Raw genomic sequence first — 12,860 nt, forward strand, 5'->3', positions numbered from 1 at the left:
CAATAATAAGTAGGTCTGCTAATGTCATTCAATTGGGGCTTACTCCCAGAAAGTAAAAAGTACCATTTTTAGGATTGCTGTGTACTTCTAGTAGTCCCCCCATATAGAAGATACCTGTGCAACTTGATCAGGGGTCTCTCTTGTTTGGCTGCTGTGCTGTAGCTCTAGGTCCAAGAGGCAGTGTGATGCAGGTTCTCTGGGCTGGGTACACAGAGTCAATATGTAACTCATTGGAAGCAGATGCTACCTGGAAGTGCCTTATCTCTTAGTCTTAAACAATTTTATTTTTTGAATTTTTTTCAGCCCAGGTTGCTATATATTCCTTTTCTTTTGGGAGCACACACATCAACTTCCTTGCCGAGATGTTGGATATGTCGGAATTTGGGGAAGCCGCGCCTTTCCTCCGAAAAAGTGAGAAGGAAATTATGATGCTGCAGACTGTTGCCTTTGATGGTAAGGGATTATCTTTTGTCTTTTTGTTAACTTGAATAAGTTGCTAGATCAAAAAATACTTGAATAGCATATGATGGGACATTTTATTGATCTGGAAAATAATTATTCCAGCTGTCTTTTGCGGAGGGGTTGCTTTGAAAAACTCTCAAAGAAGTTTGTAAAACTTAAATATAATGCTAGCCAATAGATGAAAAAATAATGTTAAAAAGTATAAAACTGACTAATTAACATTAAATAAACAAAGAGTGCTAACAGATCAAAAGCTCTGAGCTGTTAGAATGTCTAAATTTGATATCTAAATGAAGATAGCTGGTGCCTTACAATATCTCTTGGAAGGAAGTTCCATAAATGGGATGTTGCTGTAGAAAAAGGTCTGTTGCTAACTGACACTCACCTTGAAAGCCAGAGGCACCCTTTTTGGTAGCATTCTATTGTAATGACCATTTGGTTGGAGTTATCAGATTTTCTGCTGGAGCAATAGGGTCATTTATTTATTTATTTATTGACTGCCCGCCTTAACAACACTTATAAATACATTATAATAAATGCTAGAGAGAGAGATTTTAAAAAAATGTAAAACAATAAGCCAACAGTAATCAAACTGCTCAGATGGTGTTAGACATTAAGTATGTCCATTATGTATGACATTACGTCTTCTCCCTTGAGGGAACTGATAGGGAGGCCAGGCTTGATGGTAAATCATTGCTGTCCTCAACCATAGACCTAGTAGAACACCTCCGTTTTACAGATCCTGCAGAACTGTTTTAGGTCCTGCAGGGCACAAATATCATTAGGCAGAGTGTTTCACCAGGCCAGCACCAGGGCAAAAAAACCCTTGGCTCTGGTTGAGGACAGCTGGACCAGGGATTACCAGGAGGTTCTTATCTCCAGAGTATAGAGCTCTTTGGGGGATGTACTGGGAGAGGCAATTCCTTACATATATTGGTTCCAGACCATTTAGGGCCTTGCAAGTCACTATTAAAGCCTTGGTTTAGTTTAGTTATTTCTTTAGAAGATATATATGCTGCCTCTCCGGAGATGGGAGATGAAACTGATTTTCATCCCCAATAGAACTATGCTGGGAATCATAGGGTTAACAAGGGACAGAGTCACATTGAGGAAGCGCATCAGGGAAAATCTCCTATCATCCATCTAACAAATGGAAAAGCTGGTAGGATCTGTTACATTGCCTTTCTAGGACAGCTCAAACTATGCTTTACAATTAGGTTTTTGGAATCCAAATCCTACCATCTGGATTGCTATTTGAAGCTTAATCGTTAAACAGTAGCATAATTTAGTATTGTGCTTAGTATCGTTCCATTTTACTTGGCAAAAACTTTTCCCTGTCAGATTTGTGATGGCTATAATGTCAATATCTAGTAACAAAGGTTATCAAGCTGTGGCAGGCATCATCTCTTTATGGATGATTAGCAATATTTTTTGAAAGCAAAGAGCAGCTGTATATAATCTCAAAATAGTGCAGCAGTCTGCATAGGGAAAGGCATTCCAATATACAGACTCTTCTTAGAGGAGAAATGTGCCAAACATTAATAAGCCCTTTACCATTTATTCATACTGGTGACTCACACAGGATATATTAAAAAAGAGAGAGAGAGCTGCCTTATTGCACATGGGTGACTTATGGTCCATATGAGTTCAGTTCTTTCAAGCACCAAAATGAAGAAAACGGAATAGCATTTTTTTAAGCTCCAGCCGCAGCAACTGGAAAGTAATGTATCTGAGGCTGACTAGAAATGACCAAGGTCATTTGTGGCTCATAGGCACAATGTGTATATTTATTTAAATTACTGGTGTCCTATTTTGCCAGATAAAAATTGTCCCAACTTCCAAACAATTAAAATATGCAATAAAATAAAACATCATGGATTCTTTACTGAATGCATCATCTCAAATTGGTATCCAGTTTAACTTTTAAAAGCTGCCATGTTTTTCTTCTATTGTGTGCCTCACAAAGGGCCGGTGCATTCCATTTAGTGCTAGGGAACCATCTCATTAATTGCTGGCTTTTCCATTTTTAGGGTAACTGTGACCATATTTTTCTCCTCTGTGTTCTGTAGCTTTTGGAGCATCTCTTTTGGACCCAGCACCATGTACACACACAAACATGAAGCCACATGAAGCTGCTGAATCAGAGTATTGGTCTATCACAGTCAGCATAGTCTCCTCAAACAAGCAGCAGCTCTCCATGGGCTCAGGCTGAGGTCTTTCCCATCATCTACTGCCTGATTCTTTAACTGGGGTTTGAACTTTGGACCTTGTGCTTGCCTAGCAGCTGCTCTGCCACTGAGCCACGGCCCCTTCCTGTGTAACCCAGTTTAAATCTGAAACATAACCCATGCTCCATTTTAAGGCTAGATCTTCCCTGTTGTATACAGCTAGCAACTGTTGGACAAAGGATCCTGAACATCTTTATCAATGATTTGGATGAAGGAATAGAGGGAATGCTTATTAAATTTGCAGATGATACTAAATTGGGAGGGGTTGCAAACACAGAAGAAGACAGAAACAGGATACAGGATGACCTTGACAGGCTAGAAAACTGGGCTAAAATCAATAAAGAATTTTAACAGGGATAAATGTAAAGTTATGCATTTAGGTAGGAAAAATCCAATGCGGAGTTATAGGAGACACTTGTCTTAGCAGTAGTATGTGCAAAAAGGATCTAGGAATTTTAGTGGATCATACACTGAACATGAGTCAATACTGTGATGCAGTGGCTAAAGGCAAATGCAGTTTTGGGCTGTATCAACAGAAGTGTAGTGTCCAGATCACATGATATGATGGTATTGCTTTACTCTGCTCTAGTAAGACCTCACCTGGAGTATTGTGTTCAGTTTTGGGCACCACATTTTAAGAAGGATATAGACAACCTGGAACGGGTCCAGAAGAGGATGACGAAGATGGTGAGGGGTCTGGAGACCAAGTCCTATGAGGAAAGGTTGAAGGAGCTGGGGATATTTAGCCTGGAGAGGAGGCAGCTGAGAGGTGATATAATCACCATCTTCAAGTACTTGAAGGGCTGTCATATAGAGGATGGTGTGGAATTGTTTTCTGTGGCCCCGGAAGGTAGGACCAGAACCAATGGGTTGAAATTAAATCAAAAGAGTTTCTGGCTCAACATTAGGAAGAACTTCCTGATCGTTAGAATGATTCCTCAGTGGAACAGGCTTCCTCGGGAGCTGGTGGGCTCTCCTTCCTTGGAGGTTTTTAAACAGAGGCTAGATGGCCATCTGACAGCAATGAAGATCCTGTGAATTTAGGGGGAGGTGTTTGTGAGTTTCCTGCATTGTGCAGGGGGTTGGACTAGATGACCCTAGAGGTCCCTTCCAACTCGATGATTCTATGATTCTATAAACCCCTGGTCTGAGATATGAGTGCCTGCTTTCCTGTCTGCACCAAGTTTATCAACATGATCCCTGCCAGCCATATTGTGATCTCTGTTACACTGTGGATAAGATTAGATCCAAGTGGGCAGGCGTGTTGGTCTGAAGCAATAGAACAAAGTAGGAGTCAAGTTGCATCTTTTAGACCAACAAAGTTTTATTCAGATTTAAGCTTTCGTATGCATGCATACCTCTTCAGATGAGGGGATGAGGTACAATGGGCTGAAATACATGTAGCTGGCGGGTTAAGAGTGTAAACTGATACCAAGTTAGGATCAAATGGCAAAATAGTGTAATAAATTGGAAGACCATTTGGTCTGGATAGCAATAAAAGTTAATAAAAGTTGCCTGTTAATTGCCTTTGCTACAAGTCTAGGTAAAACAAAAGGAAATGTATTTCCTAGTGATGTTCTTGTCCACCTAATTTACTTTTTAACATCATTCTATACATTATAAACATCATTCTAGTTTGCCATTAGAAAAAAAGAATACATAAAAAGAAAATGCGTTAAGTATATATAATGAGATAAACAGCCAATATCCCTTATTTGGGTATGTCAATACAAAAAATATTATTCTGATACACTATTCTAAAAGAGAAATACATTGGAATACTGTGGATATATAGCTATACTCAGTGAGAGTGTGTTTAGCACCTGGGGGTCATCTGCCATGGCCCAGTAAGCCGGGACGCCGGCAGTGAGTCCTCCAGGTGGTAGGTGTTACATTAACGAGCTCTATCTGCCCGGGTTTGATGTTAGAGTTTTCCTTCTCTTAGGCTGACGAAGTTGGTGGGCCCAGCCTGCCCATCCGGTTATACCGCCGGACAATTCGGTCGCACCATGACGTAGCAAACTCTGTGAAACTCTGTGATCACCTGCTGGGAACAAGGCAAATTACCACAGGACTTTCGCGATGCAATCATCATCACCCTATACAAGAACAAAGGGGAAAAGTCAGACTGCTCCAACTACCGGGGGATAACCCTGCTCTCCATCGCAGGCAAAATCCTTGCCAGAATACTCCTGAACAGACTGGTGCCCACCATTGCAGAAGAACTCCTCCCAGAGAGCCAGTGCGGCTTCAGAGCTAACAGGAGCACCACCGACATGGTATTTGTTCTCAGGCAGCTCCAAGAGAAATGCAGGGAACAGAACAAGGGTCTGTATGTGACTTTTGTCGACCTTACCAAAGCTTTCGATACCGTTAGCAGGAAAGACCTGTGGCAAATCTTGGAACGTTTAGGATGTCCCCCAAGGTTCCTCAGCATGATCATCCAGCTACACGAAGACCAGCGAGGCCAAGTCAGACACTGTAACGACCTCTCGGAGCCCTTCCCAATAGGCACAGGTGTAAAGCAAGGCTGCGTTCTCGCGCCAACTCTCTTTACGATCTTCTTTAGCATGATGCTTCAAAGAGCCGCAGTAGATCTAGATGAGGACGATGGTGTCTACATCCGCTATCGCACCGATGGCAGCCTGTTCAACCTGAGGCGACTAAAGGCACACTCCAAGACAATGGAAAAACTCATCCGAGAGCTACTGTTTGCTGACGATGCTGCACTCGTCTCCCACTCGGTATCAGCTCTGCAGCATATGACGTCCTGCTTTGCAGAGGCTGCCAAGCTATTCGGCCTAGAAGTTAGTCTGAAGAAGACAGAAGTTCTCCACCAGCCTGCACCCCAGGAAGATTATCACCCTCCCTGCATCACTGTGGGTGAATCAGTTCTGAAGACAGTCCAGCAGTTCAGCTACCTGGGGTGCATCATCTCCTCAGATGCCAAGATCGACAAGGAGATTGACAACAGGCTGGCAAAGGCAAACCGTGCATTTGGCCGACTGCACAAAAGAGTGTGGAGCAACAAGCATCTGAAAAAAGGCACAAAGATCAATGTTTACAAAGCGGTTGTGATGACAACCCTCATCTATGGCTCCGAATCGTGGGTTTTATACCGTCATCACCTGCGACTCCTTGAGCGCTTTCATCAGCGCTGCCTTCGCACCATCCTCAACATCCACTGGAGTGACTTTGTGACCAACACTGAAGTCCTCAAGCGGGCAGAGGTTACCAGCATCGAGGCACTGCTGTTGAAGACGCAGCTGCGCTGGGCAGGGCATATTTCTAGGATGGAAAACCACCGCCTTCCCAAGATTGCCCTGTATGGCGAACTCTCCACCGGCCATCGTAATAGAGGGGCACCAAAGAAGAGGTACAAGGACTCCTTGAAGAAATCCCTTAGCACCTGTCACATCAACCATCACCAGTGGTCTGACCTAGCCTCAGATCGCAAAGCATGGAGGCACACCATCCACCAGGCTGTCTCTTCCTTTGAGAACACACGCATAGCTGGTCTTGAGGACAAAAGGAGATTGAGGAAGAATCGCACTGCTACGGGACCAACCCTAAATCAGACTTTTCCCTGCAGCCGCTGTGGCCGGACCTGCCTGTCCCACATTGGTCTTGTCAGCCACCAGCGAGCCTGCAGCAAACGTGGACTATTGCACCCTTCTTAAATCTTTGTTCGCGAAGCCAAGCTGAGAGATAGCTATACTCAGTGAGAGTGTGTTTAGCATATATAATGAGATAAAAAAACCAACATCCCTGTTCAATCCTGGGGAGGTGTTTGTTTCAAGTTTCATCATAATTTGTAATTCAGCAATTTCTCTCTCCATTCTGTTCTTGAAGTTCATTTGCAGTAAAACAGCTACTTTGAGGTCACCCATTGAATGCTCTGGAAGGTTGTTGTTTTTCCACAAGTTTCTCAGTTTTGTAATTCCTGATGTCAGATTTGTGTCCATTTAGCCTTTGGCGTAGGGTTTGTCCTGTTTGCCCTATGTAGAGAACTGAAGGGCATTGTTGGCATTTAATGGCATATATAATGTTGGAAGATGAACAAGTGAATGATGGTGTAGTTAATGTTGTTAGGTCCAGTGATTGTGTTGTCTGAGTGTATGTGGCAGCAAAAATGGCACTTGGGTTTATTGCAAGTTCTGGTACCAGTGTCCATGCTCAGATATGATGTTGTATTGTTGTGGGTGAGGAGTTGTTTGAGATTAGGGGGCTGTCTGTGTGCAAGAAAAGATTTAACCCCCAGTACTTTTGAAAGAGAACTGTCACTGTCCAATAGAGGTTGTAAGTTGTTGATAATGTGTTGAACTGTTTTCTGTTGAGAGTTGTGTGTGACCACTAGTGTTGTTCTGTTATTGTATTTTTGGGGTCTGTCTTGTAACAAGTTTTCTCTGGGTATCATTCTGGCTTTGTTGATCTGTTTCTTGACTTCATCAGGTCAGTATTTTAGTTCCAAAAAGGTTTGTTGTACATCCCTCAGGTGAGAATCTCTGTCAGTAGGACTGGAGCAAATGTGGCTGTAGCGTAGAGCCTGGCTGCATACAATGGATTGTTTGGTATGTTTGGGATGGTAGTTGGAGGCATGCTGGTATGTTTGTCAGTCAGTAGATTTCTGGAATAAAGTAGTGTCTATGCATCCACTGAGTATTTTTACAGTGGTGTCCAGAAAATGTATTTCTTGCATAGACTGGTTCATTGTCAGCTTGATGGTAGGATGAAAGTCATTGAGTGTTTGATAGAATGCATCCAGGGCTTCTTTACCATGTGTCCAGGTCATAAAAATGTCATCAATGTAAAGCAGGTATACGAGAGGAATGAGTGGGTGGAAATCTAGGAACCATTGCTCTAAGTCAGCCATAAAGATGTTAGCATATTGTGGGGCCATGCGGGTGCCTATGGCTGTACCATTGATCTGTAGGAAAAGTTCATTGCCAAATCTGAAGTAGTTATGGGTGAGAACAAAATGGCATAGTTTGGTGGCAAAGTCAGCTGTGTTTTTATCATATATTATAGCTTGTAATCCATCTTGGTGTGGGATGTTGGTATACAAAGATTCCACATCCATAGTGGCTAAGATAGTATTCTCTGGAAGGTTGTATTTTCCTCAGAAAATCTCTAGTATCACGAACATAACTGGGAGCACTAAGGAAAACAAACTGACAGGTTCTAACTAAAATACTTGCAATTTATGTTTCATCTGGGTAGATGCAGGATCTTGCCCTGGTGCATCTATATCTTCTTTTAACGTCATTCCCCTCTGCCATCCTTCATGGCAAAATACACGCTTCCCAGAGTTCCCAACCAAAAGGGAGCCATGAAGGGAACCAAGAAGGAAGCTCCAAACAAAAGAACATATCCCCTTTAAGACCCCCACCCCTATGTGTGCTCTGGAACCTTCAGCCAGTCTGGGTTCTCAGCTGTGGGGTTCCAGCTTACCAAACTTGTACCCTCTGGTCAAGAGGTTAACACATCAAAGAACTGACGTGTTAACTCTCCACCTGGAAAGAACAACCTATTCCTGCAAAGAGCATCTTTACTTCTTCCAAGCCATGAAGCCATCTGGACCTCTTTCCATCATCATAACTGTCAAGGCATCTCCTGTCCCCCAGTTCTACAAGCTGCAGACAGAAGATTTCCCCCCATTGTATCTTGAAATATCTCCCTCTCCCTTGTTTGATGTATTGTATATGAGCCTTGATTATTTGAGTTCCTTGTTTAGAGCATGCCACATCTGCTTCTCTCAGTGTTTTGGTGTTCTCTCCCTGATAAGTCTTCCATCATATATATATTATTTAACAATACCTTGTTATGTGAGAGCTTTTTGCCTAGCTATGCTTAATGCTAACCCTTCTCAGATTCACAAGGGTAGATTTTTTAATATTCCATGTTCCGACCACCTTTGTCCTTGTCCTTTAGGTAAAATCCCTACCTCTTTTCATATTCTTTTTGAGTGCCCGATGTTAAAGGATCTTAGAGCATCTTTTATTACTCCTCTTTTAACTTACCATTCTGAAATCACAATCTCAGATGCTTTGTATTTTTATTTTGTGATAAGGATCCTAAAACTACTTTAGCAAGTGGCCAATTTTTTTCAGTCCTTTCATCCTTGAAGTCGTAGCTATTTCTACTGCTCAAGAGCATTTTCTCATGGAGCTTTAATGGGAGAAAAGAAAGGATGTGTTGTATATCCAGCCTGATGAAGAGCTGTGTGATATTTAGGTTGGTTTTAATAAAAAGGTATTACAGTTTTTATTTTCACGTAAAATAGAGAGCATAAAGATATAAACAGTAATAAAGATAATAAGATTTGTAACCTGCAGTAATACGACATGGAACCCGCCCTGAGCCTGCTTGTTGGGAGGGCAGGATAAAAATCTAATAAAACAAACAAATAAATAATAGAAGCCTGAAAATCATTATAACAATATAATGATAAAGGCAGCAAGAGATAATCACTGAAGCAAAAGCAAAGCCAGTCAAGATCTTTCATCAAAACCAGGGTTAAAAAAAGTCAAACAAAACATACAACGAAACCAGAACAAAACAAAGAAAGAACCCCGTCATCTATGTTTAGAGACTAATCACTGGCAGCCAAGACTCCAAGCAAATCTCCTGTGAAAAAGTATCCTAAGATGCATGCTGCTACCACTAAAACAGCCTTATCTCTTGTTACCACCTCTCTGGTAGCAGAGATAAACCGAGCAAAGCCTCCAAAGAAGATCTTAGCGCACAGGCAGGCTCTCATTCTGTCTTGTGAGATCTGCACTGTGACATACTTCCGTCAAGTATAATCTGCTATGTGGTTTAGTAGATCAGTTTTGGCATATTGTGTTGATGTGCAGATTTCATCTTCCCTCACTCCTAAATTGCCAATATAAGGTTGCTTTGGTTCTTTTGTTTCCAGCAATTGCATAAATGTGAAAATCATGAATATAACTACATTCTTTCTATTTTATCACATTGATATGTAAAGTAGTTCATAAGTATGGACCACCAGTTAAGTGACCCAAACTTCATGCCTTCAGGATGCGACTTATTAACTGCACTCTTGGTTCGAACTTCAGTTAGGTTAGTGTTCAGGTCAGGCTTGGCATCAGACTCCTCTTCCCTTTGAAAGGGCCTGTGGTAGCATTGGAGAAGTCAAGAGATTCAGTTGAAGAATTTCTGGTAAAAAAAATCTTACCTTGTTAACCCTCTGGATTGTTTTGGGCATGCCACCCTCTTCTCTATCTCTCTTGTCTTTTCCTCTCAACCTTGAGGTTGCCAGCCCTGGGTGGGGAAATACCTGGAGGTTTTGAAGGTGGAGCATGAGAAGGGAGGGACTTCAGCAGAGCACAATTCCATAAAGTCGACCAAAGCAGCCCTGAATCCAGTCTCCAGGGAAACTGGATCTTGGTTGTCTGGAGATCAACTGTAATAGTAAAATATCTCCAGATGTCACCTGGAGGTCGGCAACCCTATCTCTGTAGTATGGGACTAACTCTCTTACCTGACAAGATGTTTTCTAGGTGTTGCTGAGTCTTTGGAATGTTTTTAGAAATGATGTAATATGAACCCCAGGCAGTATTATGTAAAACTAATATAGTGTGCAGTATTTAGTATGCTTGTAAACTAGCCATTGAATGACTAATTTCATTTCCTAGGGAAGAAGAAATGCTGGATTCCAGATGATAAACAAGCTTATATGGAAGCAGAGGTTAAGGAGAGCGGCGGTGGCAAAGTCACTGTTGAGACTGCAGACGGGAGGGTAAGATCCCCCCTCCCAACCCTGGTTGATTAGTCACCACCAGAGCAAAGCATACTAGACATAATGAGGACAAAGGAACAGATTTTGCTGTGTACATAAGCCAGAAAATCTTAAATAGAAAGAAGGAAGTATCCAAGGAAGGGACATGCAGGAGAGAATGGCATGCACCAGAGAAATTTCCTTGTTATTTTCAGCACATGAGATCCCACTGCTAAAGAGACAAATCTCTTTTTAAACTGAATAGAAGCTTGTGTGTCTTCAGCAGTGGAGAAATGCTGGAATGGCAAGCAAAGAATGTGCAGTTTTGTTCCAATGAGCATGACCCTACTTTGTGTTGGAGTGAGCAACTCAGCATGCCTAGACATTGGGGAGTGGGGGTGGAGGGGTACTACATCACTCTAAGTGTGTATAGGTGTTATCTCCTTGAATGTGATGTCTATTTGTATTAACCTGGTAGCTGCCCTCTGACCCTATCTTCTCTCACACATTGTCCTCTCATGCTATTCACATGGCCTTCCATGGAGACACATTTCTGCAGGTCTCTTCTATAAATACAGGGCTCTCATACTCCCACACACATAATGCTGGTTAAGCTGGCCATTTGTGATAGGGAAAGTACTCGTTAGATTGGGCTGCTTTCTCGCCTTTCAACTGCAACCTGAACCTGAACTGGATATACTTCTTGAGAGATTTATTCATTGCACACAGTATCATGCTTCCATGACTGGGCAAAATGTTGCTATATTAACCAACTATCCCAGTACTTTGAATCCTGTGTATAGGCATGGGGAGGGATGGTGGCTCAGTGGTAGAGCATCTGCTTGGTAAGCAGAAGGTCCCAGGTTCAATCCCCGGCATCTCCAACTAAAAAGGGTCCAGGCAAATAGGTGTGAAAAACCTTAGCTTGAGACCCTGGAGAGCTGCTGCCAGTCTGAGTAGATAATACTGACTTCGATGGACCGAGGGTCTGATTCTATAAGGCAGCTTCATATGTTCATGTATCAGACAGTTAGGGCTTCCAAATATTTATTTATTTATTTATTTTATACCCCAGCCGCCCTGCCGAAGCAGGCTCAGGGCAGCTTACAAGGCCAATTGCCGAAGCAATACATTTAAAACACAGCTAATTAATAATAAAACAATACAGTGCTATTTATACATTAATAATGGCTGATACAGGCGATCCAAATGCACAGATGGAAATGTGACCCCACCTCAAGGTATTCCAGATTTTATATAAGGTCCACATCTGTGCTTCAGGTGATCCAAGTCAGTTTATTCCAGGCAGCAGACTCTGATTTTAATTCATTTAGCTGTTAAAAGCTTGGTGGAAGAACACTGTATTACAGGCCCTGTGGAACTGAGAAAGATCCCACAGGACTCTAACCTCTTTGGGGAGTTCATTCCACCAGCGTGGAGCAGAGACTGAAAAGGTCCTCCTCGCTCTCATTATAGCTAGCTTGGCTTCCTTGAGGCTGGGGATCAAAAGAAGATTTTGTGACCGTGGCAATAATACCTGCTGGGGAACGTGTGGGGAAAGGCGGTCCTATAGGTATGCAGGTCCTTGGACATATAGGGCTTTAAAGGTAAGAACCAGCACCTTGAAACGAATCCAGCAGGCGATGGGTAGCCAGTGCAGCACTTTCAGTGCAGGCTGAATGTGTTCCCACAAGGAGAGAGCCAGTAACAGCCTGGTTGCAGCATTCTGCACCAGGTGTAGCTTCCAGATTTGAGACAAGGGCAGCCCCATTTAGAGGTCATTACAGTAATCTAGTCTCAAGATGGCCATAACATGGATTACTGTCACTACGTCACTATGTTTAAGGAAGGGAACCAACTGCCTAATTAGCCAAAGATGGTAAAAAGCTGATTTGGCAGTGGGGAGAGGACAACCCTTTGTGGCACTCCACATATAAGTGGATGTCTTCAGGATGACTGCTTTCCTATCACCACCCTTTGTCCCTGACCTTATAGGAAAGAGGAAAGCCACTGTAAGGCAGTCCCCTGAATCCCAGCATTATTATATAAGATCCCAGGTTTTCAATCTGGAGGTAAATCATGGGGAAATAACACTTCTAGGAACCAGAGTAGGAGTAGGGATAGTATGACCACAGCATTCCTGCACATTCTCAAACGATCATATTTTTGTGAGAAGCAGTGTATCTTCAGCTATCCATGTGGAGGCACCATTTCATACTATTGCTCTCTCCTTGTGATACTAATGATAGTCTGTTCACTCATGGAGGAAATCATGCAGACTGCTGAATATATGAACAACACATCTTTGTATGTTTGATATAATTTATGTCTTGTACATAAATACAGAGGCATGAGCCACTGGGCATCTTTAAAAATTGCTGGAATAAAAAAAAGAGTGCTGTTAAGTTATTAACCAAAGACTCCTTGAT

General features: G+C 42.4%; 1 protein-coding gene across 1 annotated transcript in view; it reads left to right on the plus strand.

The window, feature by feature from the left end:
• Positions 1 to 300: 300 nt before the first annotated feature.
• Positions 301 to 12,860, plus strand: part of MYH15 (myosin heavy chain 15) — a 135,955-nt gene continuing 123,395 nt past the window's right edge. The window contains exons 1-2 of the mRNA XM_060234543.1: positions 301 to 453; positions 10,349 to 10,452. Coding sequence (XP_060090526.1) covers positions 363 to 453; positions 10,349 to 10,452 — 195 coding nt within the window. The 5' untranslated portion in view covers positions 301 to 362. The remainder of the gene's footprint in view (positions 454 to 10,348; positions 10,453 to 12,860) is intronic.

The sequence above is a fragment of the Heteronotia binoei genome, chromosome 3 (genome assembly GCF_032191835.1).
Source record: "Heteronotia binoei isolate CCM8104 ecotype False Entrance Well chromosome 3, APGP_CSIRO_Hbin_v1, whole genome shotgun sequence".
Classification (NCBI taxonomy): Eukaryota; Metazoa; Chordata; class Lepidosauria; order Squamata; family Gekkonidae; genus Heteronotia; species Heteronotia binoei.